General features: G+C 38.2%; 1 protein-coding gene across 1 annotated transcript in view; it reads left to right on the forward strand.

Moving 5' to 3' along the window:
* Nucleotides 1-12,464, forward strand: part of LCP2 (lymphocyte cytosolic protein 2 (SH2 domain containing leukocyte protein of 76kDa)) — a 31,413-nt gene that overhangs the window by 15,071 nt on the left and 3,878 nt on the right. The window contains exons 4-17 of the mRNA XM_010282788.1: nt 472-537; nt 1,451-1,482; nt 2,315-2,349; nt 3,666-3,864; nt 4,614-4,714; nt 5,934-6,003; nt 6,213-6,296; nt 7,085-7,110; nt 7,202-7,221; nt 7,328-7,432; nt 8,348-8,378; nt 9,031-9,043; nt 10,026-10,146; nt 12,418-12,458. Of these exons, the coding sequence (XP_010281090.1) occupies nt 472-537; nt 1,451-1,482; nt 2,315-2,349; nt 3,666-3,864; nt 4,614-4,714; nt 5,934-6,003; nt 6,213-6,296; nt 7,085-7,110; nt 7,202-7,221; nt 7,328-7,432; nt 8,348-8,378; nt 9,031-9,043; nt 10,026-10,146; nt 12,418-12,458 (944 nt within the window). The remainder of the gene's footprint in view (nt 1-471; nt 538-1,450; nt 1,483-2,314; nt 2,350-3,665; nt 3,865-4,613; nt 4,715-5,933; nt 6,004-6,212; nt 6,297-7,084; nt 7,111-7,201; nt 7,222-7,327; nt 7,433-8,347; nt 8,379-9,030; nt 9,044-10,025; nt 10,147-12,417; nt 12,459-12,464) is intronic.

The raw sequence follows: 12,464 nt of genomic DNA on the forward strand, positions 1-12,464 counted from the left end.
AAGGATTCTGAATTAGGTATATTTTGGTTATAGAAGGAGACAAAAAGAATAGAGAGTAGACATAGGGTACATTTAATCCCTGCTTTTGCAACCATAAGCTTGGTAGAAGCTGTTTCCTGAAGCATTATCTGTGTTTTCCATGCAAAATAATACAAATGCAATCACCATTATTTCTTGTGCATTGATGTCTACCACACCCAAAGTTTCTAAGGCTTGCTGGGTTTAATATTTATTTTTAAGCTTGATCCAACAACATGGGTTTTTATCTATGTAAAAGTCTAGTTTTCAAGTGGATATGGCTATAGCACAACTTTGCAATAAGATGATAAATTCTGTATTCTTACCACATAGTAAATAATAATTTTGAATTACCAGATTTAATTTAGGAGACATTGAGGGAAAGCAGCTAACAAAATGACTGACAATTTTCAAGGTGTTTTTTTAAACTATTTTTGTGTTTCTTTTAAATAGAATTGTAAGTAAATTAAGTCAAGAAATAAACAGAAATGAAGGGAGGCTATCTTTCCTTCCAAAATGGTAAGTAAAACAATTAATCTTTCTTTTTCAAAGCTTTCAGATATATCTTTTCTGGACTGTTTTCCATTGGATCAATAATACCTGGGTCAGAGGGACAGCCTGGAAATTATATAAAATAAAACTCTGTTTTGTTAATGTTATCAAGAATAGCAAAGCCTCAGCCCATGAACACCCTAGATACTTCTGCCATGTCCAGAACCAAGTAACATATACATTTCATATAGTTTTCCATCTGAGTATACTAATCTTTAGGAATGCTATAAAGTCCAGGCACATATTATTGCATTAATAAACCATCATATATGCATTTCACAGACCTATACGTTGTTATATTTTTTAATACTCTATGACTTATCCTTGAATATAATGTTCTTGCAATAGAAAAAGAACAAAAATTACAAGAACACTGCATGAGAAAAGAACAATTTATATATATACACAATGAAAATCTAAGCCTGGTCTACATAATGGTTTTACATCATCTGACAACAGGATTTTACACCTTTGCATTAACTAGAGCTCACAACTAGAACTGAAAACCATAAAAATATTTATCAACCCTACAAATATTTACGAACTTGGCTTTCAGCAGCTTGAATGGAATTAGCAAAGAAAGTTTCTATTTGCAGGAGTGGCGCCCCTGGTAAACTTATTTACTGAGTTGTCTTGTTTCTAAACACTCGACCTCACTGACTTGAGGTTTTTTCAAGACAATTTAGCTTACATTAGGATCCTGTATATGAAATATGAAGTAGTGTGTTTTTGACATTTTGAGAGAGTTAAACTCACCTACATAAACTTCATTCTACTGTTAAAGCTAACCATTACCTTTATTTGCAGTAGATTTTAGTATGCTTAAACTATTTAAGAATTGCAAATGGAACGAATTCATTTGTTTGTATCTTTGTTGCAGGGCCCAAACACAAAAATGTCCTGAAAATCCAGGTAAGTGTGTACTGGCAGGTAGTCTCCAACAACAAAAGTGTTTAAAAACATTAAAATATTAAGTTAATCCTTGCAGGGCGGGTGGGGGGTGGTGGAGGGACCCAAAACAACAAATGGAAAAAGATGAGAGCACAAGGAAGTTGCAAAAAGAATAAAGAGTAGTTACGGGAGAACAAGTAAGAAAAAATACTTTTAAAATGGAAAAGATGGTGAAGAAAGGCAAGGGCAGAGACATTTACACAAGCATTCCCAAACTGCCTTTCTTTAACCCAACACACAGTATCAGTGCTTATATATGTCTTTTCCAACACCTCTGCCCCCTGCCCCTACTGCTAGCAGCACCCTATATAGGAGAGGTAAGCTTCTAGATGTCTCCCATATTTTGAATTTTTATTTCGATTATTTTCTTAATAGGCCATCAGCATTTAAAACTTCTGCAAGCTACCGTGTTCCCCCAGTCCTACTGAAATTAAAAAACCTTTTGATACGAAAGCTAAAATAGTATTAAACAAAGAGATAAGAAGTCTGTCCTCATTCTGAAAGCATTCTACTTCAAATTATATTTAAAACCGGAAGTGTAGGACAAACTTGAAGTGACAGCACATCTATCATCTCACACAAGCTAGCTACGCTCCTAGTTTTGAATTGGAATGTTATTTGTACTACCTTTCATGAGCACCTGCCTGCCTTTGGAAGGCCTGCCTTGTTCCTGTGACATAGCACTGGGGTTCAGAACTGATCTGGGATTTGTCGTGTCTTTCTTGTCAAGTTACGTCTTGATAGTTTAAAGCTGTAGATCCTAAGAAGCCTGTGGTTATGCTTCTTTACACAGGATACAGTCAAGACGATGGTGGCTGGTCTTCATTTGTGAGTATCAGGATTAACAAAACCTGCTGGCTGAATAGATTACCTCTTCTGTTAAGGTCTATCATTTCTCTCATTATCTACTTCGGGCAGCACGGATGGAGAGAGCAATGGCAGGGGCTGTTAGGATGAGGAGAAAGAGAAGCAGGAGCATGAATGATTGGGGTAGCTGCATACAAATTTCTTCTCTGCCAGGGGAGAAAAGGGTCGCCCCTGGTAATGCAAGGCAGAGCTTCAGAATGGCAGTCCTACACCCCTGGCTCAAGCAGAAGCTCACAGCCTATGAGCAGGTCGCCACAGAACCATAGCTGAATTTCACATACCTACTTCAAGCTCCTGAAAGAGGCAGCCTGTAAAGGAAAGGTTGCTATGTTATTCAATGGCAAATTCTTGAGTTGATTTGTTGAAGAATCTAATTTTTTGAAGCCAACTATACTCCGAAAGTTCCTTTTGCCTTTCAGATTAGAAAATGCATGATGAAGCATACACAGCTCAGCTAGCTAAATTAATAAGCTGACTGATGCACAGTCTAGGTTTATGAAGGTCTCTTATATTGACCAGTGCCAATGCTTTTTTGCAAAAAATTGAGAGGGGTTTTTAAAAATTACTTGCTACTAAGTTTGCAGGAGATTTGCTGCTATTTTAGGAGCACAAAAGGTAAAAATAACCACCTACAGAGCACCTGGGCTCTATGTCAATACAGAGCTAGTCTGGAACTTTCAGCCAAGATAGCAATGACAAATTGAATATTCTTTTTCTTGTAAGCCTTGGCAGATTGCACAGAAGAGATGTGCAATGACTGCTACCATATTTTCGCTGTGATCTTACTAGGTCCTGCTGGTTTTGTTCTGGTCAGTGGAGGGCACCAAGACCCCTATATCAAAGACCTCATTTTTTCTGAAGCATTTTTAAATAGTTGAGCTGCAGGCTGTGGAGTACATGCTATTAAGTAAGGACGAATACCAAATGGCATCAACTGCTGTTCCAGTGTGTTTCTAGGAAGCCCTGAATTGTTTCCTGGTGCCTTGTCTGTTACCTAAAACAAAGGCACTGTGTATTTCAGTAAGCTATCACCTTATCTTGACCTTCCACTGCAGTTAGTGTTATAAAGTGACACTCACCTGATGAGTTCTGTATGCATTAATAAAATGCTGCTTCCTTGCCCCATTTTATTCCAACACAGACTTTTTCACTCAAACTGGTTTTAAAAACTTGGTATCCTCCAGAGTGAAAAAGACCTCGGGGAAAGGCCACAAGGAAATTGCACTGAAGTGTTTAGCATGCTGTTACAGCACCTATCTTTTATGTTCATTTGCCAGGATGAAGACGATGACTATGAAAGCCCTGATGATGACCAGGAAAAGGAAGAGGAGGCTGACTATGAATCACCAACAGAAGAACTTGAGGAAGCAGAACATGACAGTGATGGCTATGAGCCACCTCCATCCAGTAATGATAAAGCACACCACAATGTCATATTTCCTGCAAAGTCACTTGCAAACAACACAGATTATATAGGTAATTACTAAAAATTAACTGCTATTAAAAATTTGGAAAGGAAATTTTCACACATTATCAGCCACATTTTAGGTGAGTGGTAATGGAATATAGAAGGTTTTTTCCTGGAAGTCAACAGGTAGTCAACAAGTAGTTCATGAACAAGATTTAGTGACACAGACTTACAGCATGTTGGTGGCTTTGTGACTTTTAAAACTAAATTTTCTGCTTTAGACAAGCTCTGGTGGATGAAAGATTAGTTTCATGTGATGTGTGTATCATTTGGCCTTTGGTTTGAATCTGCATGAAATTTAACATATGTGCATACTGTACTAGCTTTAGTATTGCAACCTTGAACAGAGCCAGTTGTCACAGAAACTAGTGAAAATTGGGAGAAGAAAGAGATCAGCTTTCTCTGCCTGTCATTTTTTTATGTCTGATTCTTCATCAGCCTGCAGCTGTGGAGTCCAAAACTGCCATTTAGACTGGCTGGTGTTTCACACAGACACTGCATTGCAGTGAACGAAAATAAGCAGTGTGGGCCAACAGACAGCAGATGGAGTCACCTCACCACCAAAGGGACAGATGAGGCTGTAACTCCCAACACTGATTGTAAAGCAACTGTCCATTATATACTAAAACAATGTCTATATGATAGATTAACTTAAGTATGCAGGTTATTGCAAGGGCTCTTTTTCATAAAGATCTAATGAAAATAAAGTAACCCAACACTGTGTAGTTGTTTAGTTTGGGATTTTTGTTCTCTTCAGACAGACCTCCAACAACTAGATCATCACATCAGCCTCCAGTACCACCCCAGCGACCTGGCCCATCCCCAGTACCAGCCTCATTTGGGGGAAGAGGTGCTTCTGTACGTTTCTTTCTTAATATTTCACCTATTTCCTGTGCCAGTACCTTCTTAGAAGTCCAAGTGTAATGCCATTTTTATTCAGATAATGCATGTAGAGGAAGAATTTCATCCATCTGAATAGATTTGAACTTTACAGTGTGACCATTTTTTCATGGAACAATTATTTCATATTACTTGGCTATTTCTTACACTGGAAATTTGTACCCACTTGTGAATGCCTCTTCCATATAAACTATAGATTTGTAGTAGATGCCTCTGTTTCTTTCGTGATATCTGTAAAAAGAAAAAAAGGCTAAGTCTTTCCAAGCTATACTTCTAGCAACCATCCAGCTGAATTAAGACCACATAAAAGTATAAGGGACTGTACAATGAGAACCCCAGGGACCCCGATTTTTTTTTTTTTGTTACTGTGAATACTTCAAAACTGAAAGCTATTGAGCTGTTCACAACTGACACTATAGGTCCACCGTATGTCAGAACAGATGTACATTAGACCTACCCGTGTACACAAGTAGAGGTAATTTTAGGATGTGAGAGAGGGAATTCTGGTCTGACGCAGTGTCATAGCTCATATATATAAAACACACAGGACTCTCAGGTGTCATGAGCTCTCAACACTGCTGTCCTAAATTGCTGCTCTATTTTTTTGGAATAAGAACAAACATTGGAAGGCATTTGTCTGGAGAAATCTAAGTTTAGATGCAAACGCCTTTTGCAGCTGCTGACAACACAATGCTGTTTGACCCCAGCTCTCCCAGTAACAAAGAGGAGTCCTTTCTCGCCCTGCCTGAGCAGCGTCAGTAATACAGACTTAATACATATTTCTCAACTTCAAATTTACATCCACTAATTTCAGTACCAGTTTTCAAAACTAACATCTGCTGCATTGGAGGGACAAAGATGCAGCAGCATTGTTGAAGCTCCTGTTTCTTCCCTTTGACAATACTCATGCCGTCCCCAAAGATAACATCCCACTAGAGTATTGCTTGTGAGACGAAACAGATGGAGGCAACCCTGCACCTAACAAAAACCCCATGTATGTAGGCCATTCTTCAGGAGTGTTATAGGGCTCCTCTCCTTCCTGCGTTGAGCAGAGACCTGTTCCTTGCGCTGTACCAGTGACAAAGATCGGCAGATGTGGTGTGGTGGGGTTAATATACTAAAATCAAAACAAAAAGGCGAAGACACACTTTAACCACATATATAATATTTGTTTCAGCTGCCATCTTTTCCTCCTCCACCAAGCAACAATGACTCAAGCAGAGACAGAAATATCAAGCCTTTGAAACGTAAGTACAGCTGGTTTTCTTTTTGTAAAGCTTTTCCCACTTTGCAAAGCACTTCACTTTTGCCTATATTTCCTCAGTGCCACTCTCTTCTACTATTTGTACAGAAGCCTCACTAGTTATTCTAAGAAGTAACACCAGTTCATGGCTATGCAAAATAAAGATATATTGACCTATACTAGCAAATTATCTTACACAGCTTTTGTGTTTAGCCCCAGCTCCTTCCATAGACAGAAGCACAAAACCCCCACTGGATCGCCGTGCTCCACCCTTTGAAAGAGAAAGCCCAGTATCAGGTCAGTATTTGCTTATGTTAACGTTTTATTGCTTATGTTTTTTTCATTATTAAAAACTATCAATTTGGATATCATTACTGCAAAAGAACAAGGCTCAACCAAACGTACTGTAATCCAATCACATACAAAGTCATCTGTTTATGAATAAATAATGTGAGCAGTACTTATAATGTGAGAGAAATTGTGTCTGGAAAGTAGCAACCCTAGTTCAGGACTAGTTGAACAGAAAGACATTATGAGCTCCCTGTGCAATAAAGGTTCGATGTAATACTTAAGTGAATGAACAAGGAAATATTTAGTAGGTTAAAAGAGGAAATAACTCTTGCATACAAAGCTAACGATACTAGATGTAATTTGACATCCAGACTTAAAAAAATGCTGAGAACTGAAAAAACACAGAAAAAAACCTGGCATGTGTTTCAAACCTGAAACCCATATTTTACAAAGAATATAAAGAGACTACTCTATGATTTTTATTTATTATCTAAGTACTTTCATCTATTATATAATGGCATAAAACTGTCCAGTAATTCAAAGTTGAACCATAGAAAATATGATTGTAAAACATGCCTCTCAAAATTTTTAAATTTTCCTTTAATGAGAGATATTGCAATTTTGCCATCTGTTGCAAAGCCAAAATATTTTTTTGGCTTACATCTCAGGAGGCTGAGTGCTTCAATCTGTAAAATTCATTTTCAGTGATACTCAAAACTTGTTTGTTTCATAGGAAGTTTAGTTGATTATCTTAACTTTCATTTTTTCTAAATATAATCTTTTACTATTTTCAGGGAGGAAGCCAGGCTTTCCTGAAAAGGTAGGGTTTTTTTTGTTTGGTGCTTATTGATGTTTTCCACCTATTTTGCTACACTTACACATTCTCTTAACTATTCCTTGTTGTTTTACAGCCTCTGACTTCACAGCTAAGGTAAGAGTTTTGCCTCTGGAAATGAGACTCTCGATGCCAGTATTACCCAGTTATTTCTTAGTAATCAGCTTTTTGCCTTTATTTCATCATCTTGCTCCTGCTTTAGATCCCTGGGGGAACAGCTAGCAATGATGCCAAAACCTCCTGTCCCACCAAGTGACAGGTATGAAAGGGGTAACCCATCTCCTCTAAGGAAGCAAACCCCTGTAAAGTAAGTGTTCATTTAATTGAAATTTAATAAAGGATAAATTAAATTTAACAAAAATATGGCTAAGCAACACAGGATAGTATAATTTACTGCTACTGCATGACAGCAGTGTCTGCAGATATCAAAGTTTTGCTTTATGAACATGCATAGGATGCGCTGTAAGCTACAGAAAAGTGTGAATGCAGAAGCAGCTCTCTCTGCAGTTATATCTGAAACAGCCGTTACGCAGGGCACGACTCACTTCCAAGTTGCACAAAGAAATACAGAAACCATGTTTTGTCCACCAGATCAAGTTCTTGCTCTAGGGAACATTCTTTCATGAGTTCTATTACTTTTTTTTTAGGATGTTAGAAAAAGCTTTACTTTCTTACCATTGATTTTACTAGCCTGCAAAACTCCTCCTTCATAGCAAACAGCATTCTCTAGCAGAACTAGGTCATTTTCTAGAATTTTCAAGATGACACGTGGGCTGAACAGTGTGACCAATCTTAAAACAAAATAAAGTAATTGAGATCTGCTAATCAGCCAGGATCATTTATCAGAAAAACAAAGACTGGAAGGCTTATCAAGTGCTCCAGCAATGTTGCTAAGTATTATAAATGAGTTCAAGACTTACAGTCTATTGTTGCATCATTGTAAAAACTTGTTTTAAGCTCTAATCTTATAATCAATCCATCAGACATTTTCCTTGTTGGTAGAATCAAAATGGGCTAAAGACTAGCATAATGTCTTAGATTATGGCTGAAAATTAGAATCGTAGCTATTTTCATGATGGAAAAAGTGTTTCTGCATTCACTGGGTCTGTAAAACTTACTATAAATTCACATCTTAATTTGAAAGATATGGCCTAATGCACACAAAGTGAAGAAGTACTATTCCACCTATGACTCATGTTTTGTTTTCTCTGTTTCATTTCAGGCAGGGTTGGCCACCACACAAAAAAAATGAAGTAAGTATGGTCTCAAAGCAGATATTTCAATGTATAGAGACTACAATAAAATGAAGTACCTGTATAAACTAATGATTCTGGAATAGGTCAACTTGTTCTTTTATCAGTTAGAATGAATACTTACGGATCTTTCACAGGACATTGTTTCTTTTTAAACAGTTCCTCTATGTCAAGCTCAGTTTATTCCCCGAGTACTTTATCTTAGATGACAGGAAGAACAAGGCCATAATTTTATGACATGGGAGAAGTGATTTTGCTTACTCTAGGTTTTGGGGTTTTGGGTTTTTTTTCAGCTTAAGCTGACCTAAGGATTTCCCTTTCAGTTAACTCTGAGAGCCTACACATACTGAAGGAATGAGGAAACTTTACATCTGCTGAGAGTTTCTGACTACTCTGGGTCAAGACCCATTATGGGACATCAACCTCACAGCTTATTTGTAAATAATAGATGCACCTTAACACAAGTACTTTAAAAAGTCTTTTGTGTTGCATGAAAATAGAAACCCCAGCATTTTAGATGGCAGTGACAGCATAGATTTTAGAGTCCTTGTATACTCAAAACTCACCAACTTCCAGGTTTTTGTTTTGCAAACTATTCCTAAGAACTGTGCTATGATATGTTGCTAATGTTTATTTTCTTTTGGCTCCCCAGGAAGAAGAAGACAGTACGTATTTCTACAGTGATTTTTAAAGCTTAAAGTCTTTCTTTGTCTTAGTTCTAAAAAAAAAAAAAAAAAAAAAAAGATGGCAGAGTTGTTTCTTTAGATTTCAAAAAGTCAGGTGGTATCTTGATAGGTTGTAAAATGCTTATAAAGTACCTCATGCAGATTTATATATCAAAGCCACAAAACACAGGAAGTCAATAGGTAATATCTTCCTTCAGTCAGCCAGTTACAAGACAGCAGGATTTCTTATTTTGAAACACATTACACTAGAGATTTGTGATCTGCACCCAGCATCAAACAGCTAGGCATGTAAACCTGGAATCCCCCCAGTTTTCAAGAAAACATTCAGTCAAACCCTGCCGGAACTAGTCTTCTGTGTACCGATATTTACGCTAACAATCAGAAGCAGCACATTTGGCCTTAACAAGTCTTTACAAATTATCACTACCTCTAAGACTCCATAAAGAACCAGGGCTATCTAAACTGTGCAGAGCACACCTGATCTGTTCCTCTCTTACCACTAGTTGAGGTCTGAAGACACTGCAGAAAGAAAATGTGGGTTTTTTTAATGCTGCTGTTTATGATGATATGGGAGAAATCTGACAAAGGAATGAAGTTCAAAAAGGTAACCTCAAATCCACCATTTAGAACCAATGTAACAGAGAACACATGGTTACGTACCACCTTCAGCTCTACTGCAGTTAAGCTATCTATCTGAATTGTGGCTTACCCAAAACAGAAGTTAGAAAATGTAAATGTTGCTCAAGCCTGTTCCATTTTATTTTTAATACTTAATTCTAAGTTCTCAGTTGACCCTACAACTTTACTATCTGTAACTGACATATCAAGGACTTTTTATAGAACAGTTTACTCCATTATGTTTATCTAATTAAACAGCAGTAATGTGACAGCATTTCTTCATTCTACCTTATTTAAGAATGTCTCATGTAAGTTTTAAGTTTCCTTCTCTTCCTCTCCACAGCTGCATCCCAAGGACCAGTGCCACAGCTATCTTTGCCCCCATACAGCTCCAATACATTCCCATCTAAATCTGTCAAGCCTCCACTTAAGCCAGGATCCAACAGTATGCCCGGTACAGAAAGGTTTGTTTCACCCATTATTGTGTCATTCCTTCTGAATCTCCATCTCCTTGCAATTTAGCAAATAATAGTATGTCTGTGGCTAGAGGGTTCTCAGGTGAACACAAGGTAACTACTTGAAGGAGTCCATTATTTTTCAGGCTATACCCGTGCCTCCACTACATGCTAATTTATGTTGTTCCTACTATCAAGGAGAATCCTTCATATAATTGAAGCTCTCTATTCAGTGAAGCAGATAGTGTACATCAGGCAACCAAGAAAAAAATGCAAATATCTCAGTTTTATGTCAAGGAACTATTTTAGGGCCTACATGGTACAATGCTTCCATTCTTGAGACACCTCTCATGTTGCCTGCAGGGTTCATAAGAATGACAAGCCCTTTTGGGAAGGGATCATCTTCTCCTACCAAACTATACGGGATGTAGGTCAGAGGTCCTTCTTTAAAAGGTTTCTGCACGCTCCAGCAGCCTAAGTGCTAAAGCTGTGACTACTAATTGCTTCAAAACTAAAAAAACCCCACAATCTGAGTTGTTTAGAGTTGAATCTGAAAGAATTGTACCACCCTTTTACTTAATTTTACTCCAATGGTTAATGCTTCCTATTTAAAATTGTGAATCTCACTTCAACTATGATTTTTTCTATCTTCAACATCCAAATATTAGATTGTTATGTGTTCATTTGCTAGATGGAAGAGCCCTTAATTAAATTTTGATTTCTCATGTAGTGTACAACAGCTTTGGCCTTTGATGAGTTAGAGTGGGCTCCTTGAGTCTAAGTCTGAAGTACATTTTCTAATCTCTGTATTTTTAATGGCGCTCTGATGAATTCCTCCCATTTACCATCATCCTCTGGAACTGCTGTCTGTAGAACAGACACTGCACTAGCAATACCAAAGTCATATGCAAATACAAACTATCCCTATGATAAGCACTTCTGCTTATATTCAAAGAGCATTGCCCAATTTTGCTATAGCAGAGGCCCCCATTTGGCTGATTCTCTCCCATGAATCACAAGTCATGGTAGGGTGGTTGTGTTCTGCAAACATAATTAACATATTCATCCCAGAGCTTCTTGTACTGTTCATTTAAGCAGAAGAGAAATATGAACTGTAAAGGAAAAGCATGCAGGCAGTTTGTTCCCAATTAGGTGAGGAAATTTAAAAAACTGAAAATTTTTAAAATCTTCATTTTAAGAAGTTTCGGATATGGGTTCTGGGATCAGGCCATAAAAGGAAATTGTAGATTTTCTAACAAAAAGCATAAAAATGAACACAGGGGGGAACGCATAGGCACATGGAAGTGTTACGGTGCTGCGGGAATGAGCTCTGTGCCACTGTCAGCTCATAGCTCACCGAATCACAGAATGGTTGAGGTTGGCAGGGACCTCTGGACATCAGCTGGTCCAACCCCCCTGCTCAAGCAGGGTCACCTTAAAGCAGGCTGCCCAGCACCACGTCCAGACAGCTTTTGAATATCTCCAAGAACAGAGACTCCACAACCTTTCTCAGCAACCTGCTCCAGTGCTCAGTTGCCCTCACAGTAAAAAAGGGTTTCCTGATGTTCAGAGGGAACCTCCTATGTTTCAGTTTGTGCCCACTGCCTCTGGTCTTGTCAGTGGGCACCACTGAAAAGAGCCTGGATCTCCCTTCAGGTATGTATACGCATTAATAAGATCCCTACTGAGCCTTCTTTTTTCCAGGCTAAACAGTCCCAGGTCCCTCAGCCTTTCCTCACATGTGACATGCCCCTGTCCCTTATCACGTTAGTGGCCTTTCACTGGACTCCTTCCAGTAGCTCCACATCCATAGCTGCAACAATAATGATGAGAAACTGCATTTCCATCAACAATGTCCTAGAAGCCACATGAAAAATTACTGTGTAAGTGGAACCCCACAGAAAGAAACATGTAGCAAGCTGTTGTCTGTGCTTGCTGCTTTAGGGGAATAAAGTCGTCATTCCCTAAGAAAACTCAACAAGCTGAAGTAGTTTTCTGCATTGATCCTGATGTAGAAGTCTTGGTGCCACATTCCTGATTCCCTCTATCTTATTCCCAGATAATGAGCTTCAGGTAAACTTAATGGTGGATCTACCTACATAAAAAGAAGGAAAGAAAAGCAAAAATAAGAAAGAGAAGGTTATCCTCATCCTGCATTGGTCTCAAGAGGATCTCACACCCTGTAGAACAGGCACAAAGTACAGATCCATTTCTTCAGAGCACAGAAATGTTGTATAGCAGTGTTTTGTTTATACTGACTACTTTTTTTTTTTTAAACAGTGCTAGAAACCTGTCTTCAAGTGGTTCGCTACCACCACGCTTACATC

The sequence above is a fragment of the Phaethon lepturus genome, unplaced genomic scaffold, assembly GCF_000687285.1.
Source record: "Phaethon lepturus isolate BGI_N335 unplaced genomic scaffold, ASM68728v1 scaffold9722, whole genome shotgun sequence".
NCBI classification, from domain to species: domain Eukaryota; kingdom Metazoa; phylum Chordata; class Aves; order Phaethontiformes; family Phaethontidae; genus Phaethon; species Phaethon lepturus.